Source organism: Ptychodera flava, chromosome 12 (assembly GCF_041260155.1).
Source record: "Ptychodera flava strain L36383 chromosome 12, AS_Pfla_20210202, whole genome shotgun sequence".
Classification (NCBI taxonomy): domain Eukaryota; kingdom Metazoa; phylum Hemichordata; class Enteropneusta; family Ptychoderidae; genus Ptychodera; species Ptychodera flava.
In genome coordinates, this window is record NC_091939.1 from 11,962,862 (window position 1) to 11,982,766 (window position 19,905).

Here is a 19,905-nt window from a genome sequence, read left to right on the forward strand (position 1 = left end):
AAGTCTTAAATTTCAGCTTCGAATGATCATGATAACAATAACCCTAACACAGAAGTGATATTTGCAATCAATACCGTTATTTCATGGTGACCTGTAATTGATTTTGAGATGTACAGTCACGCAAAATTAATTCAGTCCGGTGATTCTTTTAAAGTGTCTTTACTCTGTACTTGATGGTGAAATAAATTCCTTCTGGTTAATGTCTCGCATTTGTTGTTTTTTTACTCGTCGCCACGTGATTTTCTTTTGTTTAAAAAGTGTCCATTTTACAAGTTCTTTTGTTTAAAAGTGTCCGATTACTAGTAAATCGGACAGTTTTTAACAAAAGAACTGTCCGATTTACTAGTAAATCGGACACTTTTAAACAAAAGAACTTGTAAATCGGACACTTTTAAACAAAAGAAAGCCAGGTGGTAATAATAAAATATTCGGTTATGGAAATTAGAAAGCATGGTTAGAACAATGGGCACGAGGCGGAGAGTGGTATAACAGTAATTAACAGTATTAACAGCTATGTACAGTAAATACAGTGAGTAACAGTAATTCACGGGTATATACATATTATCATCAAGAATCTATCGTCACACAAGTCATCAAAGGCAGAAATCAATGCACTTAGAAAATAGGACTTAAATTTATTCCAACACAAAAACGTCCCTCAAGAATTAATCTCTAACAACACACAAACAAATTCATCCGGAGAATGAGACTCCAATACATAACGCGACACAAAACAACCGCAATACAAAAATAGATACAGTAGGTGACAGTAATTCACAGGTATATACATATTATCACTGATAATAACAGTAATTGACAGTATTAAAAGCCATGAACGGTAGATACAGTAGGTAACAGTAATTTACGGGTATATACATATTATCACTGATAATAACAGTAATTGACAGTATTAACAGCTATGAACAGTAGACACAGTGAGTAACGACAATGCACGGGTATATACATATTATCACTCATAATAACAGTAATTAACAGTATTACCAGCTATGAACAGTAGATACAGTAGGTAACAGTAATTCACAGGTATATACATATTATCACTCATAATAACAGTAATGAACAGTATTAACAGCTTTGAACAGTAGTAACAGTGAGTAACGACAATGCACGGGTATATACATATTATCACTCATAATAACAGTAATTAACAGTATTAACAGCTTTGAACAGTAAATACAGTGAGTAACAGTAATTCACGGGTATACACATATTATCACTGATAATAACTGTAATTAACAGTTTTAACAGCTATGAAAGTAAATATAGTGAGTAACAGTAATTCACGGGTATATACATATTATCGCTGATAATAACAGTAATGAACAGTATTAAAAGCTATGAACAGAAGATACGGTAGGTAACAGTAATTCACGGGTATATACATATTATCACTCATAACAGTAATTAACACTATTAACAGCTTCGAACAGCAGATACAGTAGGTAACAGTAATTCACGGGTATATACGTATTATCACTCATAATAACAGTAATTAACAGTATTAACAGCGATGAACAGTAGATACAGTAGGTAACAGTAATTCACGGGTATATACATATTATCACACATAACAGTAATTAACAGTATTAACAGCAATGAACAGTAGATACAGTAGTAACAGTAATTCACAGGTGTATACATATTATCACTGATAATATCAGTAATTGACAGTATTAACAGCTATGAACAGTAAAACAGTGAGTAACAGTAATTCACAGGTATATACATATTATCACTGATAATAACAGTAATTAACAGTATTAACAGCTATGAACAGTAAATACAGTGAGTAACAGTAATTCACTGGTATATACATTATTATTATCACTGATAATAACAGTAATTGACAGTATTAACAGCTATGAACAGTAAATACAGTGAGTAACAGTAATTCACGGGTATATACATATTATCACGGATAATAACAGTAATGAACAGTATTAACAGCTATGAACAGTAAATACTTATTTATAATCCCATGGGTATTTTTCTCTGTTTGACGTCATCGTATACGAGTGTTTTTCGCGGAGCCGTACAACTTCGAGCCGAAGGCGAGAAGTTGTGCGCTCCGCGAAAAACACGAGTATACGATGACGTCAAACAGAGAAAAATTCCATGGGATTATATATTTATCACATGAACAGTCTTCTATTTTTCTTTTGTTACGTGCAGAGAAAACGAACAAAAGGGTGAACTCAGCAGTTAACGTTTAAAACAAAATTTATTACAAAAATAAAACTAATTGCTAAGTCAGGGATAGAGTACAAGCTTTAAAAGTGTACAGATTACTTATCTCAGCTGGGACGGCAAAGCTCCAGTCTCAGAGTTGTAACAGTCTGTCGGACGAATGAACAGTCCTTTGGCTTGCAGGCTTGCAGTTGCACAAAGTCCACAGTGTAAATCCAGCGTTGGCAGTGAAGGTCTTGAGAAGTCTTGAAAATTACTACGGCTGGAGTTTAGTAACACACAAGAGACACGATCCCAAAAGTCTGACTGGAAGCTGTGCACGTCCCTTTTATAAAGGCATGTAAGAACAATCTAGAACTTTTATTGACATGCTAATTACTGTTCTAAAATTATCTCCCTTACACAACTAATCAACTTTCCAGAACATTCCAAACATGACTAATTGAATTCAAGGTTGTTAGGTCATCAAGGGCAGTGACCTTGAGAATGTTCTAGACTAATTGAACTCAGGTCATGATGAGTGTGGGGTAAATGACCTACATAACACACCCCCTCTTCAAAAAAAGAAAATTTTTCAAAGAAAAATCTTTCTTTTACAAATGTAATCTTGAAAAAGATTTAAGTACTCAAAATTTTTTTACTCTAAAGTAAAATTTCTTGAAAGTGAACAACAATAAACTCTAAATACGAGAGAGACAGTCTGCAATTAAATTGTCTCTGCCTTTGATATGTCTAATATCAAGATTAAACTCCTGTAACATTAAACTCCATCTTAGCAATCTCTGATTTTTGCCTTTAAATTTCTGCAGAAAAACAAGAGGGTTGTGATCAATATAAACCACTATTGGCTGATTTGAAGAAGTAACATAAACTTCAAAATGCTGTAAAGCTAATATCAAAGATAAACACTCTTTTTTCAATTGTAGAGTAGTTTCTCTGGGATTTGTTAAATTTGCGTGAAAAATAGCAAACAGGATGATCTACACCATGACTATCCTCTTGCAATAAAACAGCACCAGCAGCCGTATCACTAGCATCCACATCTAATTTGAATGGCAAAGTGAAATCTGGTGCAGACAACACTGGAGCACTTTGCAGTATGGCTTTAAGTGTATCAAATGCCTGTTGGCATTGCTCTGACCAAACAAACTTTACTTTCTTTTTAAGTAAGTTAGTCAAAGGCTCAGTAATTGTGGAGAAATTTGGACAGAATTTTCTGTAGTAACCAGCCATACCGAGAAAGCGCATCAGTTGTCGTTTGCAGTTTGGTATGGGAAAACTTGAAATGGCACTGATTTTGGCATCAACAGGTTTTACCTCACCCTGTCCTACAGTATGTCCGAGGTAAGTTACCCTCGCCCAACCAAACTCAGATTTGGCAAGGTTGACAGTCAACATTGCTTTACTCAGTCTCTCAAAGAACTTCCGCATGAGCTTGATGTGTTCCTCCCAGGTGTCACTATACAGGACGACGTCGTCAACGTAAGCTGCACATCCGTCTAGCCCGGATATGACGTCGTTGATCATCCGTTGGAACGTTGCCGGAGAGTTCTTCATTCCGAATGGCATCACCTTGTACTGAACAATCCGTCTGGTGTAACAAAGGCGGATATTTCACGAGCACGATCCGTCAGAGGGACTTGCCAAAATCCCTTCAGTAGGTCAAATTTCGTCACATACTTGGCTTTTCCCACTCGGTCGATGCAGTCATCAATCCTCGGGATTGGGAAAGTGTCTGTCTTTGTTAAAGTGTTGACCTTCCTAAGTCCGTGCACATACGATAACTGTGATCTGATTTGGGAACAAGTATGCACGGCGAACTCCAGTTACTTTTACTGGGTTCATAAAGTCATTGTCCAGCAGGTATTTGACTTCTTCCTGGAGATATTTCGCTTTTGTTGGATTCAGTCTGTATGGATGTTGTTTTACAGGTCTTCACTGTCCCCAACATCAACGTCGTGATAGATGACGTTTGTCCTCGTTGGAACATCTTGAAACAGGTGTTTATATTCATGGAGCAGTTCTTTCACCTGTTGTTGTTGTTCTGGCTGGAGGTGTGCCAACTTTGTAGACTCCAGCTTCTCCAGGATTTCTGAGTTCTGAAGCTTGACCGAGCCCAGCTTTGAGTTTAGAGTATTTTCACTCAAGTCAGTTTCAGTATCACTATCTTCATAATGGCCAGAACTGACTGTACTGACAGGCTGAGTTATAGTAGGTTATCCCTATCCAAATATGGCTTAAGCATATTTATGTGACATAGCTGTTTTTGTTTTCGCCTGTCAGGTGTTATTATGATGTAATTTAAATCACTCAATTTCTTATCAATTAGGTATGGCCCAAAGTAACGAGCATGGAGTGGTTTGCCAGGAATCGGAAGTAGAACAAGAACTTTTTGACCTGGTTCAAACTTCCGTTTTGAGGTGCTTTTATCATATTTGATTTTCATTGACTGCTGAGATGACTTAAGATTTTCTCTGGCTAATTCACATGCTTTAGAGAGTTTCGTACGAAAATCTGACACATATTGCAAAATATTCAGACAATCATCATCGTCTGATAGGAATTTCTCTTTAACGAGCTTAAGTGGGCCACGGACTGTATGTCCAAATACAAGCTCAAATGGGCTAAAACCAAGAGACTCCTGAATTGACTCTCTAACAGCAAAGAGCAGAAAATGAATTCCTTCATCCCACTGCTTCTCTGTGTCAAAACAGTAGGTCCTAATCATGTTTTTCAAAGTTTGATGAAATCGCTCAAGAGCACCCTGACTTTCTGGATGATAGGCGGAGACCTATACTGTTTAATGCCTAGCTGATCCATTACTTGTTGAAAAATTCCAGACATAAAGTTGGAGCCTTGATCGGACTGGACACATTTAGGGAGGCCAAATAAAGTGAAAAATTTGACTAAAGCTCTCACTATAGTCTTTGTCTTTATATTTCTCAGTGGTATGGCTTCGGGGAACCGAGTTGATGTACACATTATTGTCAGCATGTACTCATTTCCTGATCTTGTTTTTGGTAGGGGCCCAACACAGTCTATTAGTATCCTACTAAATGGTTCTTGAAATGCAGGAATTGGCTGTAAAGGGGCCTTTGGAATGGTCTGATTTGGCTTTCCTACCATTTGACATGTGTGACAAGTTTTACAGAAATGTGCTACATCCTGCCTGAGATTAGGCCAATAAAAGTGACTGAGAATTTTATGATAAGTTTTCCTACTCCTAAGTGACCAGCCCAGGGGGTTTCATGGGCCAGGCGCAATATTTCAGCACGATAGGGCTTTGGAACCACAATTTGATGTTTTATAGCCCAATCGTCATCAACCAAAACGTCTGGAGGTCTCCATTTACGCATGAGAATACCAGATTTTGTATAATAGGAAACAGAGCTATCTGAAGTTTTACCTTCATCATCTAACCTGTCAAACAAAGACAAAATATCTGGGTCTTTGTGTTGTTCTGCAATGAGATTTGATCTAGAAAATGTCTGACTTTGGTCAGCAGAAGTTTTACTGGAAGTTTCAAATCCTCGAGGGATAACGGAATGATCCGTGTCAAACACCTGACTGAGAAAAGTGTCATTTAAGTCAACGTCTGTGACATTATTTTTGAGAGTATTTTGATTCTCAGAAGTTTTCTTTGACATGGCTCGAGTAATGGCACATGAAGGAAATAAATCGGGTATCTCTTGTTCAATTGGCTCTGGATCCTGATCTAAACTAGGATTATCAGTCACAAGTGGATTAGTAATGACCTTGTCCCAGCAAGGTCGTTTCCGAGAAGAAGGTGAATCCCTTCAAAAGGCAAAAAAGGCCTAATACCTAAAGCCACAGGTCCAGAAACAAAGTCCGACGACAAATAGACATTATGGAGAGGAACAGGAATGTAGTCATTGCAATCTACCCCCTTAATAAGAACTTTAGAACCTGAAAATGACTTTTCAGAAAACGGCAGGGTATCTGCCAACAAAAGAGACTGGGAAGCCCCGGTATCTCTTAAAATTTTGACAGGGGAGCGGAAGAAAAATCACTAGAAAGTGATATAAAACCATCGTGAATAAATGGTTCGAAAATACCCATAATGCTATCTTGAGAAGAATTGACCTTGACCTCATTAATTGGGGATGAGAGGGATTTAACCTCAGAAAATGTGTTGCACACATTATTAGACTCTAATTGAGTTGATGAAGAAATAAAGCCGGTGGGCTTAGATCCACTTTGACCACTTTGACCTTCACGTTTTCTTTTCAATTTGAAACACTCTGACATTAAATGGCCGTCTTTCTTACAATAATTACAAGAAAGTGTACCAAACTGTTTGTCAGAAGGAGATTGAGACTTGGGATCTGATGATGTGGGAGTGTTACTTGAACTCTGTGAACTGTTGTCATTTGATTTTCTACTGTCCTTTGAGAAATTCTTGGATGAAAAGGACGAGTTAAATTTACCTGCATTGTTTCTGTATGAAAAGGACTGGGATGGTTTGCTGAGAAAGGAAGATTTGTGGGTCAATGAATAATCATCGGCCAAACGTGCAGCAACCTCTAATGTATCTGCCTTTTGTTCATTGATAAACGTCTTGATGTCACTCCGGATGCACCTTTTAAATTCCTCATCAATCAAAACAAGTTGTCGTAATTTGTCATAATTCTGACTGACCTTTTCAGAAGAACACCAACGATCAAACAGTTGTTCTTTTGTTCGAGCAAATTCAACATAAGTTTGATCTTTCACCTTCTCACAATCCCTAAATTTCTGACGGTAAGCTTCAGGCACCAACTCATACCCTTGAGAATTAATTCCTTCACAGAATCATAATCTGAAGCCTGCTCTACTGACAACTGAATGTAAATTTCTCTGGCTTTACCCACCAAAGCACTCTGCAAAAGCATAGACCAGGACTCCTTAGGCCAATTCAGACTCTGAGCAATTTTCTCAAAATGGAGGAAATATTTATCAACATCCTTTTCTTGGAAAGGGGGAACTAACCTGAAATGCTTAGTGATGTCAAACTTGTCTGAAGGGAAGAATTTTCCTGACTGTCCAAGCTCTAAACGTCTCATTTCTAACTGTAGTCGATGTTCTTCCAATTCTCTCTCCTTTTCTCTCTGTCTTTCTTCCATTTGTAATTCTTTGTCTTTCATTTGTAATTTTTCCTGCCTTTCCCTTTCTTCCATTTGCAATTTTTCCTTTTCTAATTCCAATTTCTTAAGCTCCAAATCTGCCTGTATTTCTAATTCTAATTTTTTGAGTTCGAAGGAAGACTCAGGCTCATAATCTTTTAAGGCAGACTCTTCAAAATGGCCAGAATTAACTAAATGTTTTGCAATCTTGAACTGAATTTCTCGCTTGCGCATAGATCTTTTGACATCTACTTTAAGGAAATTTGCCAGTGCTATGAGGTTGTCTTTTCTGAGGGAATTAAATGTGTCCTGATCAAGGTCATCCATAAATTCGTCTGGCTTGAATTCCGCCATGATTGAATTTCGCTGAGTTCACAGTATACAGTAGTTTTGAAAAGGCTGTCAAAATGTTGTCAAACGGCTCAAAATATTCGTCTCCCGGACGAGCCCCCAATTTTGTTACGTGCAGAGAAAACGAACAAAAGGTTTTTTTTTTTTTTTTTTTTTTTTTTTTTTTTTTTTTTTTTTTTAACGTTTTAAACAAAATTTATTACAAAAATAAAACTAATTGCTAAGTCAGGGATAGAGTACAAGCTTTAAAAGTGTACAGATTACTTATCTCAGCTGGGACGGCAAAGCTCCAGTCTCAGAGTTGTAACAGTCTGTCGGACGAATGAACAGTCCTTTGGCTTGCAGGCTTGCAGTTGCACAAAGTCCACAGTGTAAATCCAGCGTTGGCAGTGAAGGTCTTGAGAAGTCTTGAAATTACTACGGCTGGAGTTTAGTAACACACAAGAGACACGATCCCAAAAGTCTGACTGGAAGCTGTGCACGTCCCTTTTATAAAGGCATGTAAGAACAATCTAGAACTTTTATTGACATGCTAATTACTGTTCTAAAATTATCTCCCTTACACAACTAATCAACTTTCCAGAACATTCCAAACATGACTAATTGAATTCAAGGTTGTAGGTCATCAAGGGCAGTGACCTTGAGAATGTTCTAGACTAATTGAACTCAGGTCATGATGAGTGTGGGGTAAATGACCTACATAACACTTTGATGTGGATGGATCAAAATTATTTTAACAAATTGCATGATTTTTATCGCGATTTTGTGTTTTATTTACGCGGATTACGTTCATTTAACGAGTAAAGCGGCCCGTCACCCAGGAGATGTGCAATGTTTACAGGTATACTTTCATTCATAAATCCGATTAAGCTGAAATTTCGCTACAGCGAAAGGTATCTCCACCAATCAGACATTCGGATTCGGTCACGTGCGCGTGTCAATCATTGTCTCGCGCTGGAGCGATGCCAAGGCAAGTTTGCCATCATAGCTTTCACCGTACCGTGCTACCGACGGATAGGCATAGTATTTTGAGTTATTTAGAATATTTACAATTACATTTATGAAGTTAATACAATGGCACTATCGAAACAGTAGTTATCATACTTAGATATGCTGTGGCTTTTAAAATATCACAAGTTTACGACCTTATAGCGAGCCCGAAAGATTCAGATCGATGACACACAGAGTGTACGCTTGTTTTTGTTGGCACTGCCGTATACGTCACCGGTCTCCGCCGCGCCGGTGGCCATCTCAGTCGTCAATCAATGTTTTCGTTTTTGGACTTTGATGTTTGCTGTGACACGTATCGCCCGTAGGTGCATCTCAATTTTGTTACTTGATGGGAACTCTGTTCTGTTGTACAGTGAGTGTTGTCCGAGTCAACTTTCAAAATAAATCGGATTCTACAGCGCTGCACTGCAGAGTGTATATGTCTTCACTACAGCCTTCCGCCGCAGGTTTGATCTCGATCGAGAAACGACGGAATAATTTGTGTGATGAAGGAAATTTATCGTTGTTCGTCGAATGACTTTATGCTTGTGCCTTCTATGTCGCTTTCCCGAAGATTATACGGTACTCATTTATTAAGTTGAACTTTCGTTGAGGTGTATCTTTAGGTTTTATCGCCGACCGGGATCGCCAGGTATGACGTCGCTTGGCGATCGCCAGGTACGACGGTGTCCACAATGAGCCTTACGACTGGAGCAGTGACGTTACTGAGCCAAATGATCGATAATATGCTCATTCGATTCTTGCTGTTAGGTATATTCGTCCAAGATTCTTGGGAATAGCTAAAGCTTTAGCGACTTGGAATTTCGTTGGACATGCCTTCTATGTTTCCATATCTGGATTTATCGCGCCGGGTCACCTTTTTGTCAAAATTCTGTGTTTCAGGAAAAAAAGTTCCGGTTGATGACGTACAACAGGGGTAATATTGGATTTCTTATCTGTGCTGGTGTACGTCACACAGGTGGAGATACGGGCCAGTTCATGTGATAAGTGAGTAACAGTAATTCACGGGTATATACATATTATCACTCATAATAACAGTAATTAACAGTATTAACAGCTATGAACAGTAGATACAGTAGGTAACAGTAATTCACGGGTATATACATATAATCACTGATAATAACAGTAATTAACAGTATTAACAGCTATGAACAGTAGATACAGTAGGTAACAGTAATTCATGGGTATATACATATTATCACTGATAATAACAGTAATTAAAAGTATTAACAGCGATGAACAGTAAATACAGTGAGTAACAGTAATTCACGGGTATATCACGCATAATAAGAATGCAATAGCGATAGTACATAATTATGTACCGTACAATCATTAATATCAATGAGCATTAATGAGCTTATGAATATTAATGATGATCATTAATATTAATGAAGACGCCATCTTGTTACATGTAACATGGAGCCACTACCCGAAGTGCCACCGTCACGCACAATTAGACTGAACATTAACCCCGGGACATCACAAGGGGCAACCAATAAGACCATTTCCAGAAATTGAAACCGGAGGTGTTTTACATGAAAATTTACTATTCTTCGGTATTTTAAACAATATAAGGTTCGTGAGGAATAGTAAAAGCTGTTTGCAACCGACTGCCAGAAGCAACTGCCTCCCCTCAGTGATTTAAGAAATTCCCCTATCGCCATGCACTTGGAATATTCTGTATTCGTTCTTTCCCCATTTTACAACACCACACTTGCTAAGACTCTTTGTTCTGTGGTGATATTCTCTGCATGATCACACCTACCTGTTTTACATATTGTACTGGTCTGATTATGATATATTATTACATCAGTGCCGTGCAATATCTAGATATTGGCATAGAAACCACCCGTTTTGTGTGCGATACCGGAATTCGATGTCTGGTAGCACCATAGACCCTCGAGAAAAGCAAGGGTCTGTGGTAGCACTTCTCATGTTTTAAATAATTTCAATGGATGAATTAATTCAGAATCTTTGTAATACCACAGTTCAGGGACTGTTGTAATGTTTAAAAACTATCTACTGTTGATTGACCAATCAGAGTGCTCAATTCAGGGTGTTTTATTTACTCGTAAAGCCTTGGTCACCAAATTCCAGAAACGAATGACAGCGCCGTAGTAAAGTACTATCCAATCAAAAGTGAACATGTCACATTCTGTAGACATCTGGTACGTTTTTTCCCTAATATTCAAATTTGGTAACACGGTTGAAACCAGCTGCAACACAAAATCTGCGGTGGTACAAACATAAACTAATGTGCCCTAGGGCATTTATAGGATGTTCCATTACATTGGAAGGCTATTTCACAAATAAAAGTTTTTAATTCATATCCTAAACATGTTACATTGACAAAGGGGACGGTTGACGTAAACACATTGAAAACAAAAATATATCAATAAGGGGCGATAGTTTTTAAGTCGGATTAAACCCTTGTACTCGGGCTCTTCTGGTATATGAAGTCCAACCCTACGATAAAATGTCTGGGCCTGCGGCCTCGACATTTTATCGTTGGGTTGGACTTTATATACCAGAAGAGCCCTCGTACTCGGGCTTTATCCTATACTTAAACTGGTTGTTTATATTTGTGACGTCATGGCCAATGGGATATGACTTACCTCGGTCCAAGTGTTATGGATTTACAGTCCCTTCTTCATATATGTGAAGATTATGGTAAGGAACATGGTATGTTTTTTTTTAATCCTTAGAAAACTGAAAGTGTGGCCTTCAATGGAAAACAAAGCACCGCTTCCCGGATAGCCGATGTTTTACTCGATGATATGGTAATACGTTAAAATCGTGACACTGCACACTCATTTAGGGCATGTCATCAAAAATGACATGTCAGATTATGATGACGATGCAGAAAGGCGGAGGCGTGCTTTCTGTGTTCGAACAAACATGATACTCAGACAATGTAAACACTGTCGTTTTCTGCCAGCTCGAAAAATATCTTATGTTGTCACGTATGGGCCAACTTAAAATCAACGGTCTTGAACAAACTCAAATTTATGTATTATTGATTTACATAATCTATGTTTATCAATACCTATACTAACACTTATCTAGCTGCATCAGAGCTTCGATGTGTTGTTGTTACTATAAACAATATTTCTCATGAAGAAGTTATCCGACACATTACAACTGTAAATATAGAGTTGAAAAATCATAAGACTCTATAACATCTATCATATATAACTCAGACTGTAAAGGCAACAGTAAGGTCTTCAGTTTCTGGAGAAAACAGTTGGACACAATTTAGATATTTTTAAAATCGTTTTATTAATATAATAACCTTTATTTACCTTTTTACATCTAAATATCCGATATTTGAGTTGTTTAAATAAACTTAGACCTGTTACGATTATGATATAAAGTCTGAAATAAACTTTTCATAACAACAACAACAACAACAAAAACGACAACAACAACAACAACAACAACAACAACAACAACAATAATAATAACAATAACAATAATAGTAATAATTGGTGTGTGAAAAGTACCAATCGTTGACCCTACACGTGATCACCTCTTTCAGAATACCCGATATTACTTCTTAGTTTTGATATCTCGAAGCATAGACGGTAGAAGGGTCATTTTCTGATTTTCCTGTGTCTAAGCAAGAAGTCCATACACGCAATTTAATGGATGATCATACATGGGATTTGTCGAGGTACCATGACATTTTTATCGGTCAAGAGTGTTGCCCGTCTTTTTGTTCTTACGGTTGGGAATATAAAATATGATTTACGGCAACGATTTTAGGATTTTTTTTGATTGGCGTCATTGTTCGCTTATAATAGCTTCCATCGATAAGCGGATCCAGTGTAATACTTAGCTCTCAAATAGCCCCGATGACAATCATGAGACAACATATATTTCCAGGACATGACTAAAGAGAGTTGGATTTTTTCTGACAACCATGTTGTTTCCAAGGAAACGGTGATACGTCCCGTGAAATGAAAATTTACTGTAGTCTCTGCAGTAAATCCCCATGACCAGCTAGTCTACACGTTACTCGTCTTCTGTGAAGTTTCGTCACCAAACCGATTACCATATTTAGTGGCAAACACCTGCATACCAAAATAAATCACAGCCGTGGCGAGAGAGACAGCCAGCATAGTGTACATCAGGATCTCCATACCGAACACCGAAAACAGATGGCCCATGAGCCAGGGTAGGCTGATATCTGCGCACGCGGCTGACCCAGTAATCACCGCCATCGCTTTGCCGGTGAGTTTGATGTATCCTTCAGTCCACGATATGCAGGCAGGAAGAACTGAAGCTACGGAGGCCCCGAGGAGCACTGTAGCTGCCCACAAAACCTCGGCAACATCATTTCCGAACAGGGCTAAAGCAGCAGAGGACAAAGACATTCCTATTGAGGCCACCGTGAGAAGCGTTTTTGGTGTTACTTTTGTTGCACAGAAAATAGACAGAAAGCGAAAACCGGCAATACTGCCCCAGTAAGCGGCATTTAGATATGCAGCCAATTCTGGAGTGAACCCAAGGCCCGACGAAATTGCAAATGTGTACAGAAAATTTGCGTATATGGTTTCGTGTCCATAATAAACAAACACAAATGTGCCGAGCAGGATCAGAAGGCTGAAAACGAAGTATTTTTGGTTTTTCTCGACGAAAACAACGTTGTGTGGATCTGATGCATTTTCGCGCTCTTTTTCGGGTAGGTTAACCCGACGACCTTCGATGACGAACAGACAAAAGAACGGCAGAGACACCAGCAAGTTGTAGAGCGATAAGATGGTGTAAGGTATCCATATTTGGAGTGAGGGCGCCAGTTGTAATGTATTGTTTCCCTCGGTGGAGAAGAAGGAATTATTGCTTTCATGGACGGGAATAACGTCATTTGCTCCGATATCACAGTGGGCACAGGAAATGTCGTATTGGCTTCTATAAGGAAACGTAGAATTTGTGAGGAATGGAAGATCCGTTGGTGAGATTGTCGAAGACTCGTTCAAAGTTGTGGAAACGAAACTCTGCTGCGGCATGAGAAATGGTGCTGCAATCAACGGAGCGACCGCAGCTCCAATTGCAAAGACGAAGTGGATAGCCTGCAAGTATGGTCCAGATTCCTTCCCCCACAGATTCACACAATATGCATTGCCACCTATACAGAGAGAAACATAGAGAAATACACTCTAAACCAAAGGATTAGCCAGAGAAACTTGAATTGTCGCGCATAGGTATGTTAACATTATTCAGTTTTTCACACCTTTGAGGTTAGGAACTCAGAGATCATCGAAGGAAAACAGTTTAAAATTCTGTAAAGCCTGATTTACTGTACTTTGAAATCAGTATCATTATAGAATTACACATATCACAGAAATTAAACATTAGCATTTTAAGGCTTCTATTACAGGAAATCATACATACAAATATAGATATAAAGTGTGCGTATCTATCTATCTATCTATCTATCTATCTATCTATCTATCTATCTATCTATCTATCTATCTATCTATCTATCTATCTATCTATCTATCTATCTGCCTGCCTGCCTGCCTGCCCGCCCGCCCGTCTGTCTGTCTGTCTGTCTGTCTGTCTGTCTGTTTCTACGACTTTTGAACTATGACTTTACAGACTGAAGTCCGTAACGTGCCACTTATGAATACCAGAACTTTTTTAGATATTTATGATTTGATTAATCTATTATCTTTTATCCACATCTGCTGTATGGTTAAAGCCATACCTTAATAAGTAATGTTTAACAATAACATACACTTCGACAACGTAGCAGACAGACGACACACACGACAAACAGACAAAGAGGACACTAGGAGGGACAAATTCCGAGACGCGCCGAGAGGTGAGAGTATGTGCATCTTGAGTAATGGCGCCGGTCTCTGTCTGCCATTCTCGCGAGCCAGAGCAATACTAGAATTTCCGCTCCGCTGACCTACGCAAATCTCTTAACGGGTAGCGCTGAGCTGTTGCCGTAAAGAGGCGTGTGGTTTACGACGATGCTGTCTGCTTGAAATGAATGCTATATAACGAACTTGTATGCGATTTTCGGCATATCTACGCAAGACCAAGCTCATTATCTAGGAGGCAAGACATTCTCGCTGACGATGAAAAGACGTAAGAGACAATTTTTGTATCACACTTGCCTTGGTGTTTAACTTAGCAACGTGCTTGAGCTACCATCGGGACTTACCAGTAAAAAAATGTTTGTTTTTTTTTCAATTTCTTTCAAAACACCCAATATTTGCATCCTCACCTGTCTCGAAACATCCTGTCATACATCCCAGCAATACAAAGTTTAGAATAAGAATCCCCCACATCGGACACCAGGGGATGAAAGCACCGACGACGGCGAGTCCAAGCATGGCCAGAGCCAGTAACAGGTGACTGTCGAAGTGATCGAACCAGAAACCCCCTGCGATCGTACCGACAAGGTGACCAGCGCTGAAGACGACCAACACAATACGTGCGTACCTTAAGGAAGGGACAGGCGTATTGCACACAACATATTCAAAGCACAGGCGCTCCTTAGATAGGTAGTCTGCTAAATCGATCGATATTCGGCTCGATCTATCCGTCCCATACTCGATCTGCCCGCCACTGCGACCTAAATACTCACTTAGGTTTAGCAGACTACCCCAGCTAAGGAGCGCCTGTGATTCAAAGGCACATCAAAGCACTAGCACTGCGTACGTGTTCCCCGGCCTTACACGGCTTCAAACATACAAATATCCATATTTCATAAAGATTTCAACCAATATGGCAAAGTTTTTTTGAAAATTAGTTTTTGTTACAAATAGGGTTGATTGTTACTAATAGGGGTGATACAGCTTCCCACAGGTCCGTGGAGTTGCCGTGAAGTATACATAGAGAGAAGGGGAAGGTTTGACACGATTTTGCTCGCCGGACCGTGAATCCAAACAAATGTTGAATTTAGAGTCAAATAAAAGGTCTACGCCGATAGCGAAATACCTCTTGCCTTTAACGCTCAAGTTTCAAGTGGGCAAACCAGCCTTTAGTCTCAATATCGGTCCGAAACTCTCTAGTTACCCCGGTCATCAGGCTGTTACGTACAGCAGCACCGCGGTTCTCATTAGCATTCCAGATGAACCGGTGACCCACAACCGCTAAATTTAAATCCGCCATCAAACTGGCTACAGATACCGATGTACAACGTCCAGCTTTGCGTTTTGAACAATCCCAAGTCGTGGATCCTTTACTATCATTAGCTTGTAAGTATTTTAGAAAATATTTTAGCAAAGGTCACGAGTTCAAATATAACACCAATTAATCCACACTGATGGGTAATTTGCCCAACTCAAAATGTCTGACGTACTTAAGACCCTGATAATGTACTTGACCAGCAGTTTTGGGCCAAAAGTGGGACTTAATAACGATGAACGCGTCTCAGAGTTGGACATTAAACATCAAATGTATTTATCTATCGAAGGACGGTAGTTTTTTGACTGCATTCGTTAATATACGTGGATTTTTATCGTCTACAGGATTCCGGAGGGCAAAATCGTGTCAAACCTTCCCCTTCTCTCTACGCATGTACACCGGCAACTCCGGACACCTGTGCAGCTTCCCACCAGAGCCCTGCTAAGGGAGCGTTCAGTTATTTTGACCGGGGGAAGGGCCGGCAAATTCTTCCTGCGCATCAGTCACAATAAGTGAACCCTCTACCCATTGTACCAAAAATTTCATGACCCCCCCCCCCAATTGCTTGAGTAAAGCTGTACACAAACACCTCTGGGGTGCAATAGAATCCAAAAAATGATTCAGATTTTTTCAAATAACCCCCTTACAAACTCGCAAGGTGTTAATGTTCAAATTTCCCCTTCTGACTTACTATAATTTTGGAATTACCCCTCAAAGGGATTGGACAGAAATTACAGGTGGATCGCAATATTTTTGCGCAAGCGTGTGTGTACAAAATTTTGATATTTGGATTTACTTGATGATTAGCTGTTGATAATATTGATTCACTATACATAATAGTCTATGAGAAAACTATGTAATACATGTACTTTTTCAATACAAAAATAGCAATATCTATGCCTTCATAGACATTTGATAATTGTGATAAATTTACTTAATTTGAATAGGGTTGTTACAACTGGTATGTGTATAAAAATTTGACTTTAGAATTCACCAAAAATGTTCATCCACTATTACATGGGTGTTTATGATAACATTGTGAATATTTTTTTTCCAATGAAAAACTTGTTATACTTATGCATATACAGACATTGGATAATTAACATAATTGTACTTGATTTGAATATGATGATTAAAGGTGCATATTATGTGTACAAGAAATCTGATTATAGAATTTCACTGAAAATGGTCATCCATTTTACATGGGAGTCTATGATGAAAGTATGAATAATTTTTTTCCAATACAAAAATACAGGTAAACCCATGTATTTATGTACTCTCGATTATTAATATCAATGTACTCGATTAGATTAGGGTGGTAACAAATGGATGTGTTCGCCAGAAATTGGATTTTGGAGTTATACCAAAATGTAGATTCACTGTACATGGGAGTCTATGAGGAAAATATGAATAATTTTTTTCCAATACAAAACTATCTAAATCTGCGTATTAATAGACATTTAATAATTCATTTTTAAAGTACTTAGTTAGGATGGTTAAAGGTTGATATGTGTGCAAGAAATTGGATGTTGGAATTTCACCGAAATGTTGATTCGCTATATATTGGAGCCTTAGAGAAAACTAAGAAAAATTTTTTTACAATGCTAAACTAAATTAATTTGTGCTTTATAGGAGTTTGGTAATTGATACAAATGTACTTGATTCAAATAGGGTATTTAAAAGTTCAGATGTTGACAACAATTATGATATTGGAATTTCACCTAAAAGTATTATTTAACTTTTCATGGTACTAGTAGTCTCAGTACAGGTAACTGTTAAATAATTGTCCTGGCAAAACTTGCTATATCTCTAAGAACTGTTCATTGCCCTCAGTGCAGTGAGCTTGATTTACAATAAGACAAGCCTCAGAGTTGTCAAGTCAAGATGTTCATGTGACAGATAATTATACTTTTGTTCAGATTTACAGGTGAATAACTTCAGAGAATGAAATCATGCAGCGAATCATTTTTATCTCCCAGAATATTTCTGAACACTGAAACTGCTTTTTGACGGGACGGATACTTATGAAAATTAAGTGACCCCCCCACCTCTGAGCTGTTTGAAAACTACATGAATCCCCCCTTTGCAGTTTTCAAATTTGAGATGACCCCCCTGGATTTTGCCGGCCCACCCCCGGCCATAATAACTGAACGCTCCCTTAGCTCTCCGTGGCCGAGCTCCCACCACATACGCCGGTAACACACAGCCCTGCCAAGCAGAGCTAACATCTCTTCATTGAACTATCTGACTATGGACAAGTTCATATTAGGGGAGAACCATTTGATTTTTGGGGAGGGGTATGGAGGAAATGGGTATGGGAGCAAATTTTTTTTTCCTGTCACAGTGACAGCAATTTTTTTTTCTACTGTTAGAGCTGCATCAATTTTTTTTTTCAAATGGAGTAGCCAATGCAAATATTTTTTTATTTGTCATCAAGTTTGTGATGCGTTGTATATAAGGCAGTCGTCATTATTTACGGCCTGAAACTCCGAAATTTCGAGTGACATCCCCCCCCCCCCATCAACCATGATGAATTTGAGTAACTCCCCTCTCTAACTCTAAAATTTTGACTGATCCCCCACTTAAAAAAGTTAAATACAAATACATGTATTTGTAAAATTTACAAAATACAGCAACAGTAAAGACCTTTGAAATCCTGATGTACTCTGCTAGACTATCATCAGTTATCTCATGATGGTTCAAAAAAGGTGAACCCATAAAAATGAAATTGCAAGTCACAATAAAATAAAGATACAAAAGCTCACGCAGTATCTAACCATATAGTATATTGTTTAATTTGGATGGGTATTATGACAGGGTTTTCACTAGGATAGCTGACCGGGCAGAATTTGAAAGTACAGGGGGAGAACACGCGAGAGGCTTAGGGGGAAAGTGTCACAAGGGCTTTCCCCTATCTTGCATTAAGATATTGATGTGTGCAATGGTGCAGTCTGGTGCAATCTGAGAGGTGTTTTTTAATTTTTTTACTAAGTGAAACTGTTGGAACACCCCAAGGGGGAGAGCACAAGAGGGGGTTCCCCCTCTCGTATTGGAAATTTTTGGATATTGATGTGTTTAATGGTGCAATCTGAGAGGAGTTTCAGGTTATTTTGCACTTGGTAAAACTGTTTGAAAATGACATTGAACACTGCAATATTTTTTTACATTTTATGCATGATCAGTGTTTGTGTCACAATATTCAACAACCAAACAATGACAATACAATTTGTGAAAAACAGTTCTGTTTGCCAGAGACTGAAGATAAATAAATATACAGGAACGGAAAATCTGTGACCTTCTTGTGTCATTTCTCCAGCTGCTAGCTTCTAATGAAAAGCATGAATATGGTATGTTTAACTGTCAAAATGGTCATTGAACTGAGGTAAATTAAACCATGTTTCTGTGATAATAAAGGATGAATTCACAACAGTTCAGTTTTGTCCTAGATCCTGTGAAAATTTTGAGAAATTGATGTGCGCCACGGTGCAGTGTAGTGCAATCCGATAGGCATTTTAAATTTGTCTTTTACCAGTGAAACTGTTAGAAGACCCAAGGGGGGAGAGCACGAGAGGGGGTGTCCCCCTCTCGCATTGAAAATTTTGATAAATGGATGTGTGCAATGGTGCAATCTGAGATGTGTTTCAATTTATTTCGCCAAAAAAATTGAGTAACCCCGCCCCCTTCTTCCTCTCCACATTTTGAGTAACGCCCCCTGAAGTTTTCAATTTTTTTAGTGACCCCCTCCCTTGTATTTCATTATATTTGTTGTTCCTCAATTTTTCATTGTCAACTTGTACATCTTCTTAATATATTTATATTGAGAGAATAATATATTGATTTTAACACTAGTTTATTGACTCCTGTCTTGTGTTTTAAAATTTTCACTATTTACAGAAGTCAAATAGTCCCCTTTAGATAGTGCCTATGCCATTGAGATATTGCAACAGAAATCCTGAAATATGATTTCTTGGGTCAGAGAAGGGAAGGAAAACATTGAGTGTACTGAGGTGTAAAGTAGACCTATGTAGTGCTTATATCATAAGTGCTGGGAAAAAACATAAGAATTGCT

The 19,905-nt window shown here is 38.4% G+C and overlaps 1 protein-coding gene across 3 annotated transcripts in view; it reads right to left on the bottom strand.

The window, feature by feature from the left end:
* LOC139145019 (sodium-dependent glucose transporter 1B-like) overlaps window positions 1-19,905 on the bottom strand; it is a 67,442-nt gene that overhangs the window by 40,003 nt on the left and 7,534 nt on the right. The window contains exons 3-4 of one of the 3 annotated variants that reach the window (XM_070715914.1): window positions 14,932-15,149; window positions 11,270-13,821 (exon numbers count right to left, since the gene is read on the bottom strand). In XM_070715914.1, the coding sequence (XP_070572015.1) occupies window positions 12,701-13,821; window positions 14,932-15,149 (1,339 nt within the window). In that variant the 3' untranslated portion in view covers window positions 11,270-12,700. Of the gene's footprint in view, window positions 1-11,269; window positions 13,822-14,931; window positions 15,150-19,905 lie in introns of those variants that run through there. The other 2 variants (XM_070715915.1, XM_070715916.1) reach the window with 2 other exon arrangements.